The sequence below is a fragment of the Myxine glutinosa genome, chromosome 2 (genome assembly GCF_964187855.1).
Source record: "Myxine glutinosa chromosome 2, kmMyxGlut1.1, whole genome shotgun sequence".
Classification (NCBI taxonomy): domain Eukaryota; kingdom Metazoa; phylum Chordata; class Myxini; order Myxiniformes; family Myxinidae; genus Myxine; species Myxine glutinosa.
The window spans coordinates 103,877,691-103,894,513 of NC_136262.1; the positions used below are offsets into that span (position 1 = coordinate 103,877,691).

General features: G+C 44.4%; 1 protein-coding gene across 4 annotated transcripts in view; it reads right to left on the reverse strand.

Moving 5' to 3' along the window:
- ICE2 (interactor of little elongation complex ELL subunit 2) overlaps positions 1-16,589 on the reverse strand; it is a 62,073-nt gene extending 45,484 nt beyond the window's left edge. For all 4 annotated transcript variants that reach the window (XR_010983341.2, XR_010983343.2, XR_010983344.2 and 1 more), the window contains exons 1-5: positions 16,486-16,589; positions 16,224-16,328; positions 13,725-14,073; positions 3,746-3,865; positions 3,422-3,553 (exon numbers count right to left, since the gene is read on the reverse strand). Coding sequence is in view for 1 of the 4 variants with exons in the window: in XM_068107603.2 (XP_067963704.2) it covers positions 3,422-3,553; positions 3,746-3,865; positions 13,725-14,073; positions 16,224-16,328; positions 16,486-16,499 (720 nt within the window). In the remaining 3 variants the exon portion in view is untranslated. The remainder of the gene's footprint in view (positions 1-3,421; positions 3,554-3,745; positions 3,866-13,724; positions 14,074-16,223; positions 16,329-16,485) is intronic.
- Positions 16,590-16,823: the final 234 nt, after the last annotated feature.

Below are 16,823 nucleotides of genomic sequence, written 5' to 3' on the forward strand. Positions count from 1 at the left end.
TGTTTGTCGTTAAAGGCGGCAAAAAGGGTTGGCGTCAGGAAGGGCATCCGGCCGTAAAACATTGCTTCAAAAAGGGGACCGAAAAACAACAACAACCACGGTTCCCGAAAAAGGCCAACCCCCGCTTTGCGGGGAAAAATGGCCTCTAAAGGTGGTTATACTTTATAGACGTAGTCACATTATAATAGTACATACTTTATAGACGTACTCAGATTATATAGTACATACTTTATAGACGTACTCACATTATAATAGTAAATACTTTATAGACGTGCTCACAATTTTAATACTAAGTACTTTATCGGTGTGCCCGCATTTATTGCGTGCTGACGAGGAGGGGAGTGTCGTTGAAGCTGAAGGGAAAGGTGTATGCTGCATGTGTGAGAAGTGTTATGATTTATGGGAGCGAGACATGGGCAATGAACGTAGAGCAGCAACGAAGGCTGGAAAGGGTGGAAATGCGAATGGTCGGTGGATGTGTGGAGTATCGTTGAGAGAGAGGAAGACAAATGATGAATTGCGAAAGATGATGGGAATAGAGCCTGTGATGGATGCTGTTAAGATAAACAGGTTGAGCTGGTTTAGTCATGTGTTGAGGAAGGATGAAAGTGACTGGTTGAGAAGAGTGATGGAAATGAATGTAGACGGAAGTAGAGGACAGGGAAGACCGAGAAAGACTTGGCTAAAGATGGTGGAAGAAGAAATGCGGGCAATGGGGTTAACAAGGGGAGATGCAGAAAATAGGGCAAAATGGAGAAGATTGTCATGGGGACCGCAAGGCTAACCCCCGCTCTAGCAGGGAAAATGGCCTTAAAATGCCTGTTGTGTTGTTTGTGCCCGCATTGTAATAGTACATACGAGTTCTTTATAGATGTGCCCGCATTGTCAATGTAAATACTTTATCGAGATACACAGTTGAAAAAAACAACGTGTAATACTGGCTAACACCAGGTGGGCATTTGTGCCCTACGTCAGTACATTCTCTGTAGACAGATAGACATACAAACTCTCAAATGGACCCAAATGCAATCAATACCTTCTGGCGAGGGTAATGACGGACTGCCCGTGGTAACTAGTTTCTTTACAATTCCATGAAGGTAGAAACAGCACGCTGCCAAGACAGTTGTTATTGTGTATATACACAGCAGCCAATATTGTGTATAAAGACATGATTCATGAGCACTGATGTGTGAGGATTTGAAGACGTATTAAGGAAGCATCTGCATATGGGTCCAAAACCGTTGACGAAGTGTCGAGTTAAAATGTGCGTCGTTTCAGACTGTATAAGCCCTGGCACAGATTCAAAATGCAAGAAATGAAGAACAGTCTTTCCTATCTTGAATCGATAGAAAAGAGCTCTTTAGAGGTTAGGGGGGAGTTGCAATAGGGGCAGCGCTAAAATCTTGCAGAAAGTATACTTGCTTATCATTATTACATTTGGAGCCAAATTATGAGCCCCGACTCCTCAGATCTAAATACGAGGTCATGTTTTATCAACATTAATACAAGTAAGCATGTTAGGTTTCATTGCAAGTTAAATAATGTTACGTGTGTGGGGGTAGGTAAAGAAATACCTTAGTTCACATAGAATTGTGTAGGTTTAGAATGCTCCAATGACGCAAAGAAGAAGCCCACCTTCATGTAACTAAGTAGGGAACCCGTTAGGCCGAATGTCCGTGTAAGCATTTGTGTGTCTCCATACAAGAGATGGAGCTATGCTAATTAGGTAGGGCTTAAGAATAATCCCCAGTGTGTAATTGCCCTTGTGATTTTTCCTTTTGTTCTTATAACACTCACTCGGCCAGACATGCAATCGGTACATAATTACAACCACGATAATCGCCGCCGGTACCCTGACATTACGACCCCGCCCAGCCGAACATTCTCGATGGGCGTCAAGAATGGCCGTGAGGCCAGGCCCCGAATGAGGATTGGTTGAGGAGCGATGCGGTGATTGAATCGCACGTGATGATTGGAGTGAGCGTGGCGTCAGAGGGAACCTTCAAGAACGGAGGAAGAAAAAGCAAACATCCCGCCATTTTCTCTCTCTCTGGTGCTGGCTGCATGGCGGACGGTTGCATATTGCTCTCCCTCTGGCGGTTGCATTTTCCTGGCTCGTGTGTGCTTGTGAAAGAAAAGGCTGGGCAAGAGCGGTTCGGGATAGAGTCGGTATCGTGAGGGGAGCTTTGCGGAGCGTGGAACCACCGGAGGAGGAGGACGGGTTGCTGCCGCTTCATGGCTCAGGGTGCCGTGTGGCAATTCACACCATCTTGTGCGCTCCCTTGCGGAGACTCGGGGACCATCCACGCTTGTCCTCGTTGGAGCAGGCTGAGTATCGGCCACCTCACCACACCATTCTCTTTTATTTTATTTCTCCCTGTGTCTGTATACGAGTCCGTATGGAGGGTCCCTCATTTAGGAATTTTAGTACAGTGCATTCATTTTTATTGCCTGCGTTATTTTCATTAAACCCATTATTTATTGCATTTCTTTGTCGTGCCTGTCTTGTACGTTTATTTTTCGTGGGTTCGGATACACCCCCATCGTGTCCGTCTGTGCAGGCCCTCTCCCACGCATGCCAAAGAGATAACACCGCCATATTTTGGGGTATACGCCTTGGAGTTAAAGCTCATTTGGCCATCCGTCACCCTGAGGTCTTCACTACAGGGTAGACGTGATAATAATTTTATATTCCCCCCTAGCCTTCATTTATTCTGCACACTTTTTATTTTCAACTAACCAGACTTGCTTCGCTGTATTTGTGGGCATTCTGGTATTTAGGAGGTAGACCTTCACATGTCCTTTTCTTGGTGGGTAGGCCTTAAGCAGCAGCAACAACAAAGTGAGAAAATGAAATCAAAAAATGTTTGTCTGCCTTACTTTTATGGTGAATCAAACAGGATCTTCTCACAAGATGCGACACACCAGCTGATTTCATGCCCCAAGTGTCTTGTCTCTGATAAGCTGATAAGTGCTGGCCTTGAGACAATTTTAGACTTCATATACATAACACTGAAGCCTGGCCTTTGTTGCATTTCCGTTTGGCAGCTTCAAACCCAAGGCGATGTCATCACGTCGATTCTGCGGCTAGGGTGTTCCTAATTTCCTGTGGGCGTGTCGGCCACTTGGTTCATCATGCCTGTCCTTTTCCACACCCCATTAATTCAATATATCACTTTATTCATCATCTATGATACGAACACAATCTCTACCATTCCTTTACCATGAAATGGTAAATTAAGTTTAACTTTACTTCACCTTTACCATGATGAAAATTTGAAAAAAGACCTTTGCATTTCTTTACAATTGTGAGTATCTCGTTGCATATCTGCATACGTCGTCTACATACGTACTTTGTGAGGTCAATCGACAATACCACACCACAATTTGTCAGGTCACATCCACCAGCTATCCCGCTCACCAGTGAAAGCAGAGTCTTTTCATGTTGGAATTCAAGCAAAGGACCCAGACCCGCAGAAAAGCACAGCGTTTGTTCAAGTGAGTAGTACCGTGGATAACTCTGAACCCTCTTGGCACATTCCACAAAATATTCCTGAAGAAAAGGAAGCCGACACGAGAGGGTGAGCCGGAGAGGGGACAAAGGTCTATTAAGAGTAAACCAACACCTGAAAAAAAAAAAAGCCTTTTTTTGGGGAGGGGCGGAGGTGGGTAGAAGGGTTCTCTTTCTGTCGGCTTTAGAAATACCAACCCTCGGGGAAGAACTGCGGGCGTGAACAGCAAGTACCTCAGTAAATCTCAATGGCTCAGGTCCCAGCAACTCGTAATCTTGAAAGCACTGCTTGGCAGCATTGTGAGCATATTTCAAAAACTCCAAAGCCTCCTCTGCCACCCGATGCTTCAGCTCCTGGAATGAAAACAAAGCCAAATAAATATATAAAGTTACAAGCAAAAAACTCCAAAGGTTTGCGTGGAAAATAAAAAGAGCATTGAGAACCAAAACAAAAGTGAGAAAGAGAATGGTATAGAATTGTGTGTGACTGTTCAGGATAACCGAACATCACAACAATGGCAGCCAAAGCATTCTGCTCTTGATAACATGAAGCACATCGTCAGTTACAATCTGATAAGGCCCAAAAGGGCAAAACTGCTGCACAGCATAGGTTTATTTGGCACTGTGACCAATGCAATATGAAATGCCTATGGGTGGTGTGAATGGCACTACCTGCTGCTTCGTTTGAGAGAGAGGGACAGAGAGGCTGCCAGTCTCTTTTTAACCACACCTCATTTCTCTCAGCCATGGCGAAAAATAGGATTCTAATTAATATTACAACCGTCTCGCAAAAAAAGAGATTATTTAAAAGTGTAAAGTATTTGGAATTTGGAGTACAAGAAGTGTATTTGGAATCTCCCGCGATGAAGCTAACTGAGGGCCTTTCACTCACTCACCGCAGGCAGGTTGGTGGACTTTGTCTTCTACCGACTCCTCTCCCGCCTTGCTCCCCCAGCTCTGTCTGTGCTCTGTCCCCCAAATATTCCTGCAGGTCGCATAAGATCTGCCAGCAACCCTCTTCTGGTGAAATTGCCAAAATCAAGACTCTCTGCTCACCTTCTCTCTTTCATTCCTCTTTTCTCCTGCCTCTGGAACAAACTCCCTCACTCTCTTCAATCCCACTCCTCCCTCCAGGTCTTTAAAACTCTTTAAAACATCTCTTATCTTCCCCCATCCAAAACCTTGATCTTTTCTACCCCCGTTAATTCACTCCAGATCCACTTTTTTTAAATACCAACTTCTTTCCTGGAAGTCCTAGCAGTGTCCATGTGTTTTATACCTCTCCCACCCTTCCCTTCCCATGCCTCCCACCCACAGATCTCCCGATGTCCCTGTTCTGTACTGTTGTACTTGTGTGCTTCCCTCTCTCTCCCCACCTTCTCTCCCGCTCCCTTTATTATATGTTTTATGTGTCCATTTTTTTCCCCTGTGATTAATGTTAGCTCATACAAGAGCCTCGATCTTGTATACAAAAAAAACAAAAAAAAAACAAGCATTCTGAGTATTGTGCTGCAATACATGTCCCCTACCGGCAGTCTGTCGTCCGGAAAACTGTTGGGGCAGCCTGCACGTATTGCACTGTGTGAATTATATAATTACCAACTCACGGTCTGAGGTAACTCGGCTAAAAATTATCCGATTTGCACCAAATAAAGTTCATGAATGGTTGCACAGACCCCTACTTCTCACTAAAAGGGGGAAAAGAATATAAATCGGAGTTAAAATAAGCCCGCAAGGTCACTCCGTGGAGCAGCCTGCAAGTATTGCACTATGTGTGAATTATATAATTACCAACTCAAGGTCTGAGGTAACTTGGCTAAATATTATCCAATTTGCACCAAATAAAGTTGATGAATGGTTGCACAGACCCCTACTTCTCACTAAAAGTGGAAACAGAATGTAAATTAGAGTTAAAACGGAATATTAATAGCTTTGACTTACCACACTCCAAATTATAGTCTGGAAAACTGTTGGGGAAATTACCAAAGTTCAAAGTGCCATAACTTTGTCAAAAATGATCGAAACGTCGTGAAGTTCGAACTTGATCTGTAACTTATCATGAGGAAACCATGTACCAAGTTTGAAATCATTAGCATTAAGAGTTTAGAAAAAAAGTCCGGAAAGCTGTTCTTTGCATGACGGACGGAGGGACGGAGTGCAAACCTATAGTCCCCTCCGGTGTACACCGGTTGGGGACTAGTAAAAGTGTAGCAGAATCAACTGAGTGGTTCCGAATGCAATGACAGATGGACAGGTTGCCCATAACTTCAGGCCAATGAACGATACCACTTGCGCAGCTCATGCATATTAATAACCAAGCCACTATGATAGCGGATAGACACCGGAATACCAATTAGGCACGGGAATACCAAATAAGCACATGGAGTTAGCTTTACTGCTTTACATGACAGCTTAATCCAAATTAGAATTCACCATCACATATTTTATGAGCCATATTTTTTGATATACAAAATCTAGGCTCATGGAAGAGCACAGAAACAGAGGAGGAAATGGCAACGCATTGAGAGTGGGGACACAGTTCGACAAAACAAGCAACTGAAAGAACAAACAAGGTACGAGGGAGAGAGGAGGGTAGGAAACACAGTAACCTGCAATTAAGAGTTCGGTCGGGCGAATGGGAGTAGACGAGATCGTGGGTATGGATGAGGCATGACGAGGCATGACATGACATGGCGGTGCTCTTAGGTAAAGCGAGTTAATGGATAATTCCAAGAGATTCAAGTATCCCACATCGACTCATTGATAAATGGAGCAATTGAAAGCTACATATTCTGTGCATGATATATCTGAACTATAAATCGCTTTAACATCTTCCCAGATGTTCCTTCTCATTTTTGCCTCTCAAGTTGTCATCTAAGACACGTTTTGTTGAGATCGCATAAACCCCAACCCACCCAACATTGGTAATAATCTCAAATTTTCTTCCTTCATCCACATTCAATTTGTCTTCATTGATGACATTCTTCTTTTGGGCAATTCAATGAGAAGATTGCACCAATTATCCCAGTGACGTCACGATATCCCATTCCTCCATAAACCGTAACAGCTGTTTCACTTCTGTCATATCAAACAAAATGTCTCATCTGACCCTGTCCAGTATAAGAACGGTCTGCACACGTCAATAAACTGAATCAGGTTCTCAACTGCCCGGCCCCCCACTAGGTTCAACTGATAATGTGCTTGTAAGAGTCAACATCTCCATGGCTATTGTCACAGTAGAGTATGATAGCACAAGCTGCCCTCTGATGTCAAGACTGGTCTTTCTTTCATTTACATCTCTCCTGATATTAACACTGCTTGGGAATTCTTCAACACAAGCTTGCTGTCCATGGTGTACAGATTTATCCCATCTCATCTGCAGTTACAATACCTATCTTCTTCCCCTGGTACACAGAATCCTGGGGTGAAGCAATTGTCTTCAAACAATGAATGGGTGAATTCCAGAGGGGTGGAGGACAAGGTTAATTGTGCGGATATGGAAGGTGAAGGGGGATGTTCAAGATCCGGGGAAGTAGAGGGGCATTACACTTATTTTTTATGTTGAAGGCTCCAGTCATGGACCATATAGTCCTCATCGAGGCTAGGCCTTAAATAAAAGAGCTGCATTGATCGAAAAGTGAAGAAAGAGAGAATAGTCTAAGAGTTTTTGAGGAAGTAAAAAAAATCTGCTTTTTGAAAAGGGGAAGGTCGTAAATGTTTGGAAAGACATGAGAAGGCAAAGAGTTCCATAGTTTGGCAGTAGAGGGGAAGAAATAAACATAATTGCCCACCCTTGAGTTTCCAACGGCCACACAATAATCATACGATGTCGTGGCTTGTTGAGTATTCCGTGGTCTCGCTAATGATGGAGGTACACAAGCAGCAAGTTATTGGGAGCAGAAACCGAAATAATATCTGTAGAAAAGAGAAAGAGAACCAACTTTGTGACATAATTTGAGAGGGTCGAGTTTTGAGGTCAGATTGGGAGAGTTGATAAGTCGGATTAATTTTGATTCAATTCTGTCCAGTAAGTATGTGGAACTAGAACCTCCCCAGATGTGAGAGCCGTACTCTATACAAGGACGAATCAATCCTTTATATAGTTGAAGCAACTGTTGAGAGAAGAAGAATATTCAACATCTGAACAGGACTCCCAGTTTCTTCGAGGCAGACTTAACTATTTGTGTAATGTGTGGATTCCAGGATAAATTTGATGTTAGGGTAATACCTAGTAGGTTTATTGACTCGCATGGTGCAATTGTGGAGTTTTCAAAGGAGATTGGAGAGTTGAGAGGGGTTTTCGAGAGAGAGAGAGGGGTTTTCGAGAGAAAGAGAGAGGGGTTTTCGAGAGAGAGAGAGAGGGGTTTTCGAGAGAGAGAGAGGGGTTTTCGAGAGAGAGAGAGAGGGGTTTTCGAGAGAGAGAGAGAGGGGTTTTCGAGAGAGAGAGAGAGAGGGGTTTTCGAGAGAGAGAGAGAGAGAGAGAGGGGTTTTCGAGAGAGAGAGAGAGAGAGAGATAGAGATAGAGATATAGATAGATATATAGAGAGATAGATGGGAAGAAATTGAGTTTTAGAAGCATTAAACTTGACCTGGTTACATTTGCCCCACTGGGAAATCCTGTCCAAATCCGAATTTAAAGAGGAGGCTGTGATCAAACGAGACCTTAGTGACATTAGTCATGTCATGAAGGTGCAAGGGTTCTGGACAGGAGGATAAGGAAGAGTGTGGAGGAGATCGGTGAAGAGCAGCAGGGGTTCAGAAAAGGTAGGGGGAATGACAGATGGGATGTTCATGCTGAGACAGCTGGTGGAGACGAGGTTGGGGGTGCAAGGTGAAATGGCATAGGGATTTGTGGATCTCGAGAACGACGCTGTCCCATGGGAGATGGTGATGGCAACACTGAGAGTACAGGGGCATTACATCCCATCTGTCGTTGGATGGGAGTAATGGGAGCAGAAGTGGAATAATGGAAGCAGAAGTTAGGTTGATGGAAGGGATATACTGTAAAAGGGAATGAAAGGAAGAGTTTTGGTTGGTACTGGGATGTCGGATTTGTTCAGTGTGAACATCGGTTTGAGACAAGGAAGCGCTCTCAGCTGACTCCTGTTTATCATGAGGGAGCTGGTAAGCAGGAACGTAAACATGAAAGATATTTTGGGGAGGATATTGTATGTGGACGATTTGGCTGTTGTGGTGGAGAGTGGGCGGGAGATGCAGGAAGTACTGGGGGTAGTGGAAGGAGGCATTTGAGAAGCATGGGCTGAAAACTAGCGTGGAGAAGACAGAGGTGATTTGGGTTGGGCAGCAGAGAAAAGAAATGAATATCAGGTTGGAAAGGAAAGAGATCAGACAAGGAAATAGCTTTGAATACCTGGGGAGAACAATGACCGGGGATGGGAAGTCAGAGGCAGAGGTGCGGAGGAGGATGGAGGGAGTAATGGCCGATAGAAATATTTCAAAGAGATTGATAGGGAAGGTGTCATGACGTTATGAACGTGACGTAATGAACATGTATGAATGTAATGAACACGTAATGAATATGAAAGTAATGAACATGACGTTATGTCATGCATAACGCCAGCCTACCTTTACAGCCTGGAGATGGTGGCACGGACTGAGAGACAACAACAGAGGCTGCAGGTTTGCGAGAACAACTGGGTAAGGAAGATCGCGGGAATGAAGAGGGTGGATAGAAGGAGAATGGATGAACTGAGAGAGGAGATTGCTGTGCAGATGAGCTTGACGGGGAGATTGGTGAAATGCCGGCTGAGATGGTCTGGACATTTGGTGCGGATGGGGGAAGAAAGAATGTCAAAGAGAGCAGATTGGTTGAGGGAGCAGCAAGGTAGGAGGAAAACAGGTAGACCGTGCTACCCCATAATGTCAAAGTGGATTGTTTTTTTATAGACATTTTAACAAAATAATAAAAAATGAAAAGCTGGAATGTCTTGAGTCAATAACTATTCATTTTATTTTAAAAAAAAAATTTCATGTGTGTGTGTGTCTGTGTCTGTGTCTGTGTATAAAAGAGAGATCGAATTTTGAGGAACAAATGAAAAAATGAGGTGTGTGTGTGTGTGTGTGTGTGTGTGTGTGTGTGTGTGTGTGTGTGTGTGTGTGTGTGTGTGTGTGTGTGCGCGTGCGTCATGTTTTTTGTGGAGTTCTACTGGCGCTTTCTGACGTGGAATGTGACACACCAAAATGATCATCATGATCTCTTGTAGTCAGGTTCACTATGTTAACAAATATAATTTCGTTCAAACTTTTGGTAGATTAGCAAAACTATACATTTCTGGAATACTCAGAGCATGAGGAATCCAAAAATTAATGTTTACATTTGCGTAAACACCTTTGCGAAAATGACACTCAGGATAGTGATGAAGAGTCAGGTTCACTATGTTAACAAATATAATTTCGTTCAAAATTTTGGTAGATTAGCAAAACTATACATTTCTGGAATACTCAGAGCATGAGGAATCCAAAAATTAATGTTTACATTTGCGTAGACACCTTTGCGAAAATGACACTCAGGACAGTGATGAAGAGTCAGGTTCACTATGTTAACAAATATAATTTCGTTCAAAATTTTGGTAGATTAGCAAAACTATACATTTCTGGAATACTCAGAGCATGAGGAATCCAAAAATTAATGTTTACATTTGCGTAAACACCTTTGCGAAAATGACACTCAGGACAGTGATGAAGAGTCAGGTTCACTATGTTAACAAATATAATTTCGTTCAAAATTTTGGGATTAGCAAACCTGTACATTTTTGGAATCATCAGAGCATGGAGAATCTGAAAATCAATGTTGGCATTTGCACAGACACCTGCATGGCCGCCATTTTGGATTTTCAAAATGGCCGCCATAAAATAAATATTTTGCGCGATCTCGGCTTCTAGTCAACCTAGAGACTTAATTAAATATGCTAATCCTATGTTTTCTGGGTTAAGGAATCCAATAAAGGCCTCAAAATAGCGCTCAGGATTATAGAAAAGCAACAAACAAAGGTAATTGAAAACCATTGTCTTTATATTTGTGATATAACTGTATTACATAATACATGATATTGCAAGTCCTTTGAAGTTATAGGTATGGGTTTATAAAGCAAGAAAGCAGCCTTGTTAGTATCAGATTGAACTATAAGTCCTATACACAGGATCTACTATGTCTACACCGTTCAGGAACATGCTTTTACAGATCTTCATCACTGTCCTGAGTGTCATTTTCGCAAAGGTGTTTACGCAAATGCCAACATTAATTTTTGGATTCCTCATGCTCTGAGTATTCCAGAAATGTATAATTTTGCTAATCTACCAAAATTTTGAACGAAAAAACATAGTGAACCTGACTATTGTGTTGGTTAGGATACGAATGAATGAATGATCGTTTTAAGGCCATTTTTCCCCACCAGAGCGGGGGTTAGCCTTGCGGGCTCCATGACAATCATGGTTCCCTGTTTGAGGCAATGATTTTATGGCCGGATGCCCTTCCTGACGCCAACCCTTGGTCACGCTCTTACGATGCGCAGGGATACGGTGTACCTATTCTAAACCGGGGTACACACCGTGATCGTTCATCCCAGCAAGCTGGTACTCAATTTGCCGACCTCGGAAGGATTACAGGCTGAGTCAACCACCCTGGCGTTAATTCAGCGATCGATCGGAATTCGAACCCAGGATCCTAGGATCCCAAGCCGGCACCCTAACCGCTAAGCCAACACCAGGCTTGATAGGATAATTAACTACAAATAATCCAGAATAATTCCAATGATTTAAACGCACGACATATTAAAGTGTATAGAGCAGCTTAATACGTCCTTCCACAGCATGGAATTCTAATTGGAAAAGAAATAACAAAAACAATGATACCATCTATCTATAATTCCAGTAATCTCTGTGTGTATGTGTGTGTGTATGTGTGTGTGTATGTGTGTGTGTATGTGTGTGTGTCTGTGTGTCTGTGACCGCTGTTTCTCGACAACCACAGGTCCGATATACTTGAAACTTGCCAGGTATATTGCTGGGGACCTGAGGATGTGCCTTTTCAAGGTTTCATATTAATCGGAGAAGTAGTTACCGAGCTATGTCCAAAAAACGATTCAACCAATCAGAGAGCAGCGAGCTATCACGTGTGCCGAACGTGGCGAACAGACTCTGCCTCGGACGGCACATTTGAGAGCGTATTCATTTATTTCACGTTGGCAAACTATGTTGGCGCTATGTTGGCGTTAAACTATGTTTTAAAACTAATTAAAACTAATTTGCGATTCATCGTAACTGCGATATGCGACCTTCCGGACAGTCAAATGAGGACGTCACTTCCGGACTTACGGATAGTCATAGTGACGACGTACTGATGCTGAACGTGGTGAGCAGACGCTGTAAGGTACGATCGATTGTAGTACACGTTTATAATAACTCTGCCGATACAGGCCCGATTAACTGCAGCGCCATCCGAGCTGCGGCGTCGGGACGATACATTCATTGTACGGTCACATCACGCACTTACGGGCACGCCCATGGGCCCATGGGCACGCCCATGCATGCATGGGCGAAGACATTTTTTTTTTTTTTTTTGGCAAGGAACGGGCACCCACGTACGGGCACGTCCTAGTCTATCTATAATTCCAGTAATCTCTGTGTGTATGTGTGTGTGTATGTGTGTGTGTATGTGTGTGTGTATGTGTGTGTGTATGTGTGTCTGTGACCGCTGTTTCTCGACAACCACGGGTCCGATATACTTGAAACTTGCCAGGTATATTGCTGGGGACCTGAGGATGTGCCTTTTCAAGGTTTCATATTAATCGGAGAAGTAGTTACCGAGCTATGTCCAAAAAACGATTCAACCAATCAGAGAGCAGCGAGCTATCACGTGTGCCGAACGTGGCGAACAGACTCTGCCTCGGACGGCACATTTGAGAGCGTATTCATTTATTTCACGTTGGCAAACTATGTTGGCGCTATGTTGGCGTTAAACTATGTTTTAAAACTAATTTGCGATTCATCGTAACTGCGATATGCGACCTTCCGGACAGTCAAATGAGGACGTCACTTCCGGACTTCCGGACTTACGGATAGTCATAGTGACGACGTACTGATGCTGAACGTGGCGAGCAGACGCTGTAAGGTACGATCGATTGTAGTACACGTTTATAATAACTCTGCCGATACAGGCCCGATTAACTGCAGCGCCATCCGAGCTGCAGCGTCGGGACGATACATTCATTGTACGGTCACATCACGCACTTACGGGCACGCCCATGGGCCCATGGGCACGCCCATGCATGCATGGGCGAAGACATTTTTTTTTTTTTTTTGGCAAGGAACGGGCACCCACGTACGGGCACGTCCTAGTTGTAACAAAGCATACATTAATTAATACTAATCTCTCTATAATTCCAGTAATCTCTGTGTGTCTGTCTGTATGCGACCGCTGTTTCTCGACAACTACCGGTCCGATATACTTGAAACTTGCCAGGTATATTGCTGGGGACCCGAGGATGTGCCTTTTCAAGGTTTGAAATTAATCGGACAAGTGGTTCCCAAGGTATGGTCACCGTACTCGCAAGCCGTTCGCTTTGGCTTTGCGAATGGACCAAACCATTTCATGTAAATAGAGGGGGGGGTTCTGTGGTCGTTACTGCCACGTGGTTTCAAAGTTTTTTTTTTGTTGTTGTTGTTTGCACGCATGTTTTTTTGCACGCACGTACGGGCAAGCACGTACGTGCGGGCACGCCCTAGTAGTAATAACAACGAGAAACAACAAGCAGGCAGGTATGCCAAGAGGCCGTGAAAGCAATGAAAATTTGCAACAGGCCCAATAGTAAAGCAAACAAATCATCTCTTCCTGCCAAGTGTACTCTCTTTCTTGTTCCTGCCAATGCCTGCTGCGTTAGCTTATCCATACTGGATACTTTGTTAATCTAACCATTCAATAATGTTTATTATTTGATCAACTACCATTACTATTTGTTGTATTACCAAATTCAAATTCCTAAATGGGTTTTCAAAAATGTCAGCGATGATTCCGACCGACACACACCCGTTTTTACCGTACCTCAATCTCAAACAATATTTTTGAAGAAACCATGACATCAACGAGGTCCTGTACATGTGCTGTATACGCCAACAACCACGCTCGAGGAAAATAAATAATTTCTGAAGCGCACTCATAACTGAACTTGAGATGCTCACAGCTTCAATCACTCACCAAGTACTGGTGGAACTCGTGGATATCACCCCGGAAATGTGAAGGGCAGCGTGGAATAGAACTTCCATAGCGATGCAGGAAGAAAAGGAATTGCCTGTGCTCGGCATGCGATAGGCTGGAGAGACGTGGGAAGGGCACTCGTGGCGGCGGCAGCAGCCCCATAGGATTTGGATGCTGCATTAGCTTGGAGTTCTCCTCAATGTGTCCCTTTACTTCCGCTTCCAGCACATTCCCCAATGGGCCTACATTTGCCTCGTCTGGAGGCCGGGTGGAATCTTTGCTCTCGAGTGAAGTCTTGGAATCTGCGATTTCCATGGAAGGTACTGTTTCTTCAACATCCTGTGAGGGCCTGTGACATGAAACAAACATAGAATGGAGGAGTGAGGGGTGTGAGGGGTGAGAGGAGGGGGGGGGGGGGGGGGGGGGGATTCCATAAAACACCATTTTTTCCTTAAACCCTTAAAATTGATACAATTATCTAGCTGCTCATGGACAAGATGCTCAAACAATTCAATGTCATGCAATGCCGACAGTGTTTCCGCCAATGAATGCACTGGGCGTGTATTTTCTTTTAATCCCTACAAGGAGGGATGCTTATTGATGGGATTTTCCTACATACGTGTTGGGTTTTAATTTTTGCATCTTTAGCAAGCATCCATTTTTTCTCACACAGTTATCACATTCGCATGCATATGCCGACCACATGACATGAACTCAAAGGAGTCAATCGCTGTCATACATTGGGTGATTGGTCGCCACATTACAACGGACTCTTCTTGAAAATCTCCGACTTCCACTTGTACGTTCTGTGTACGACTCGGCGCGCCGACAGGTTTATCGAATGACTGCATGTTGCACATCACAAACATATTGCATGTCCATGTGTGAATCTCAATGAGGAAACACTGAAACTTCGGGTCCCTACTTGTCCCTTATTTACCAGCGGATTGTTCTAAAACCCGACACCCCTTCTATTTGATGGTCCACAGCATCGCTCTGTCTTCCATCTTTCAATTTCGAATTTTTCAAATTTGGATCATTATCCACCCCCGGGGGTTGGGGGAGGTGGGTTAACCCCCAAACTTTGGCCCCCCACTCTTCCCTTATTTAGCAGCCGCTTGCTCTGAAACCCAAAACAGCCATTCTTCTTGATGCCCCACACAACGATGGGGGGGAGGGGGTTACCCACTGAAACATTGGATCCCTACTCGTCGCTTATTTTTTTTAGGATCCGCATGACGACGGTGTGCGATGCATGACGACGGTGTGCGATGCATGACGACGGTGTGCGATGCATGACGACGGCGTGTGATGCATGACAACGGCGTGTGATGCACCATGACGACAGTTCACCACGTGATGCACCGTGACGACAGCGTATGATGCACCATGACGACAGCGTATGATGCACCATGACGACGGCATGTGATTCACCATGACGACGGTGTGTGACGCATGACGACGGCATGTGATTCACCACGACGACGGTGTGACGCATGACGACGGCGTGTCATTCACCATGACAACGGCGTGTGATGCACCATAACGACAGTTCACTACGTGTGATGCACCATGACGACAGCGTATGATGCACCATGACGACGGCATGTGATTCACCATGACGACGGCGTGTGATTCACCATGACGACGGTGTGTGATTCACCATGACGACGGCGTGTGATTCACCATGACGACGGCATATGATTCACCATGACTACGGCGTGTGATGCACCATGACGACGGTGTGTGATGCATAACGACGGCATGTGATTCACCATGACGATGGTGTGTGACATGACGACGGCGTGTGATTCACCATGACGATGGTGTGCGATTCACCATGATGACGGCGTGTGATTCACCATGACGATGGTGTGTGACATGGCGACGGCGTGTGACGCATGACGACGGCGTGTGACGCACCATGACGACAGTTCACCACGTGTGACGCACCATGACGACAGTTCACCACGTGTGACGCACCATGACGACAGTTCACCACGTGTGACGCACCATGACGACAGTTCACCACGTGTGACGCACCATGACGACAGTTCACCACGTGTGACGCACCATGACGACAGTTCACCACGTGTGACGCACCATGAAGACAGTTCACCACGTGTGACGCACCATGAAGACAGTTCACCACGTGTGACGCACCATGAAGACAGTTCACCACGTGTGACGCACCATGATGACGGCGTGTGATTCACCATGACAATGGTGTGTACCTTAGTTTATGAGGTTTACCTAATAAGCATTAAATTATTAATCAATACAACAACTACAAGCGTTCCAAATTCAGCTTCGTGATCAAACATTGCTCAACACTTCCACAAACTATCCGGTGCCGCCGAAAAGTCGTCACTTGGTGTTCATTAGACATTACTCGATGTTTATATAAATTATAAAACACGTGACACAAGGGCAAACTTGCTTGCACATCCCAACCCTCGCAAAGGCTGCAGCTGAGATACACCTTGCACCGTCGCTCACCTGTTTAAAAACGACCAGAGTTCCTTTAGGGTGGGATTAAAGCCGTGCTTCTCGTAGGTCTCCTTGGTGAAGAAACAGTCCTTCCCATTGAAAGGTTCAACATCCCTAAACAAACAACAACGAAAAAACCCGAGTGTAATAAGTCTCACACTGCTCAACGCTTCGTCAGTGATTATAAGAGTACACTGCTCTCTATCAATCCCAAACTATAAGCAACTACTGCACAAGTGGTAAATTAGTGTCTATATTCCTCGGTCTTTACCAATCAATCTCCATGGGTGCAGCACAACACACATTAAAAACGCCTGATTTCGCGATCGGCGGAAACACGAGCACATTCGTTATTTTTCCTCACACTGAAGACTCGATTTTTATGACGTACATGGAGAAGTGCACATGAGGCAAGCACTTTAAAATTCGACACGCACTTTAAAATTCGATTTCCATTCGCACTTTTGTTTTAAAATGCGAGAGGGAAAAATTACACATTGAACTGACAATTTTCTGTGCATACGCCCTCAGTGGTATCTCACGTGTATAAAGGTATTGAAAGCCGGGTGAGATTACAGCAAAAGTGAATATAAGTTACAAGAGGGAAAT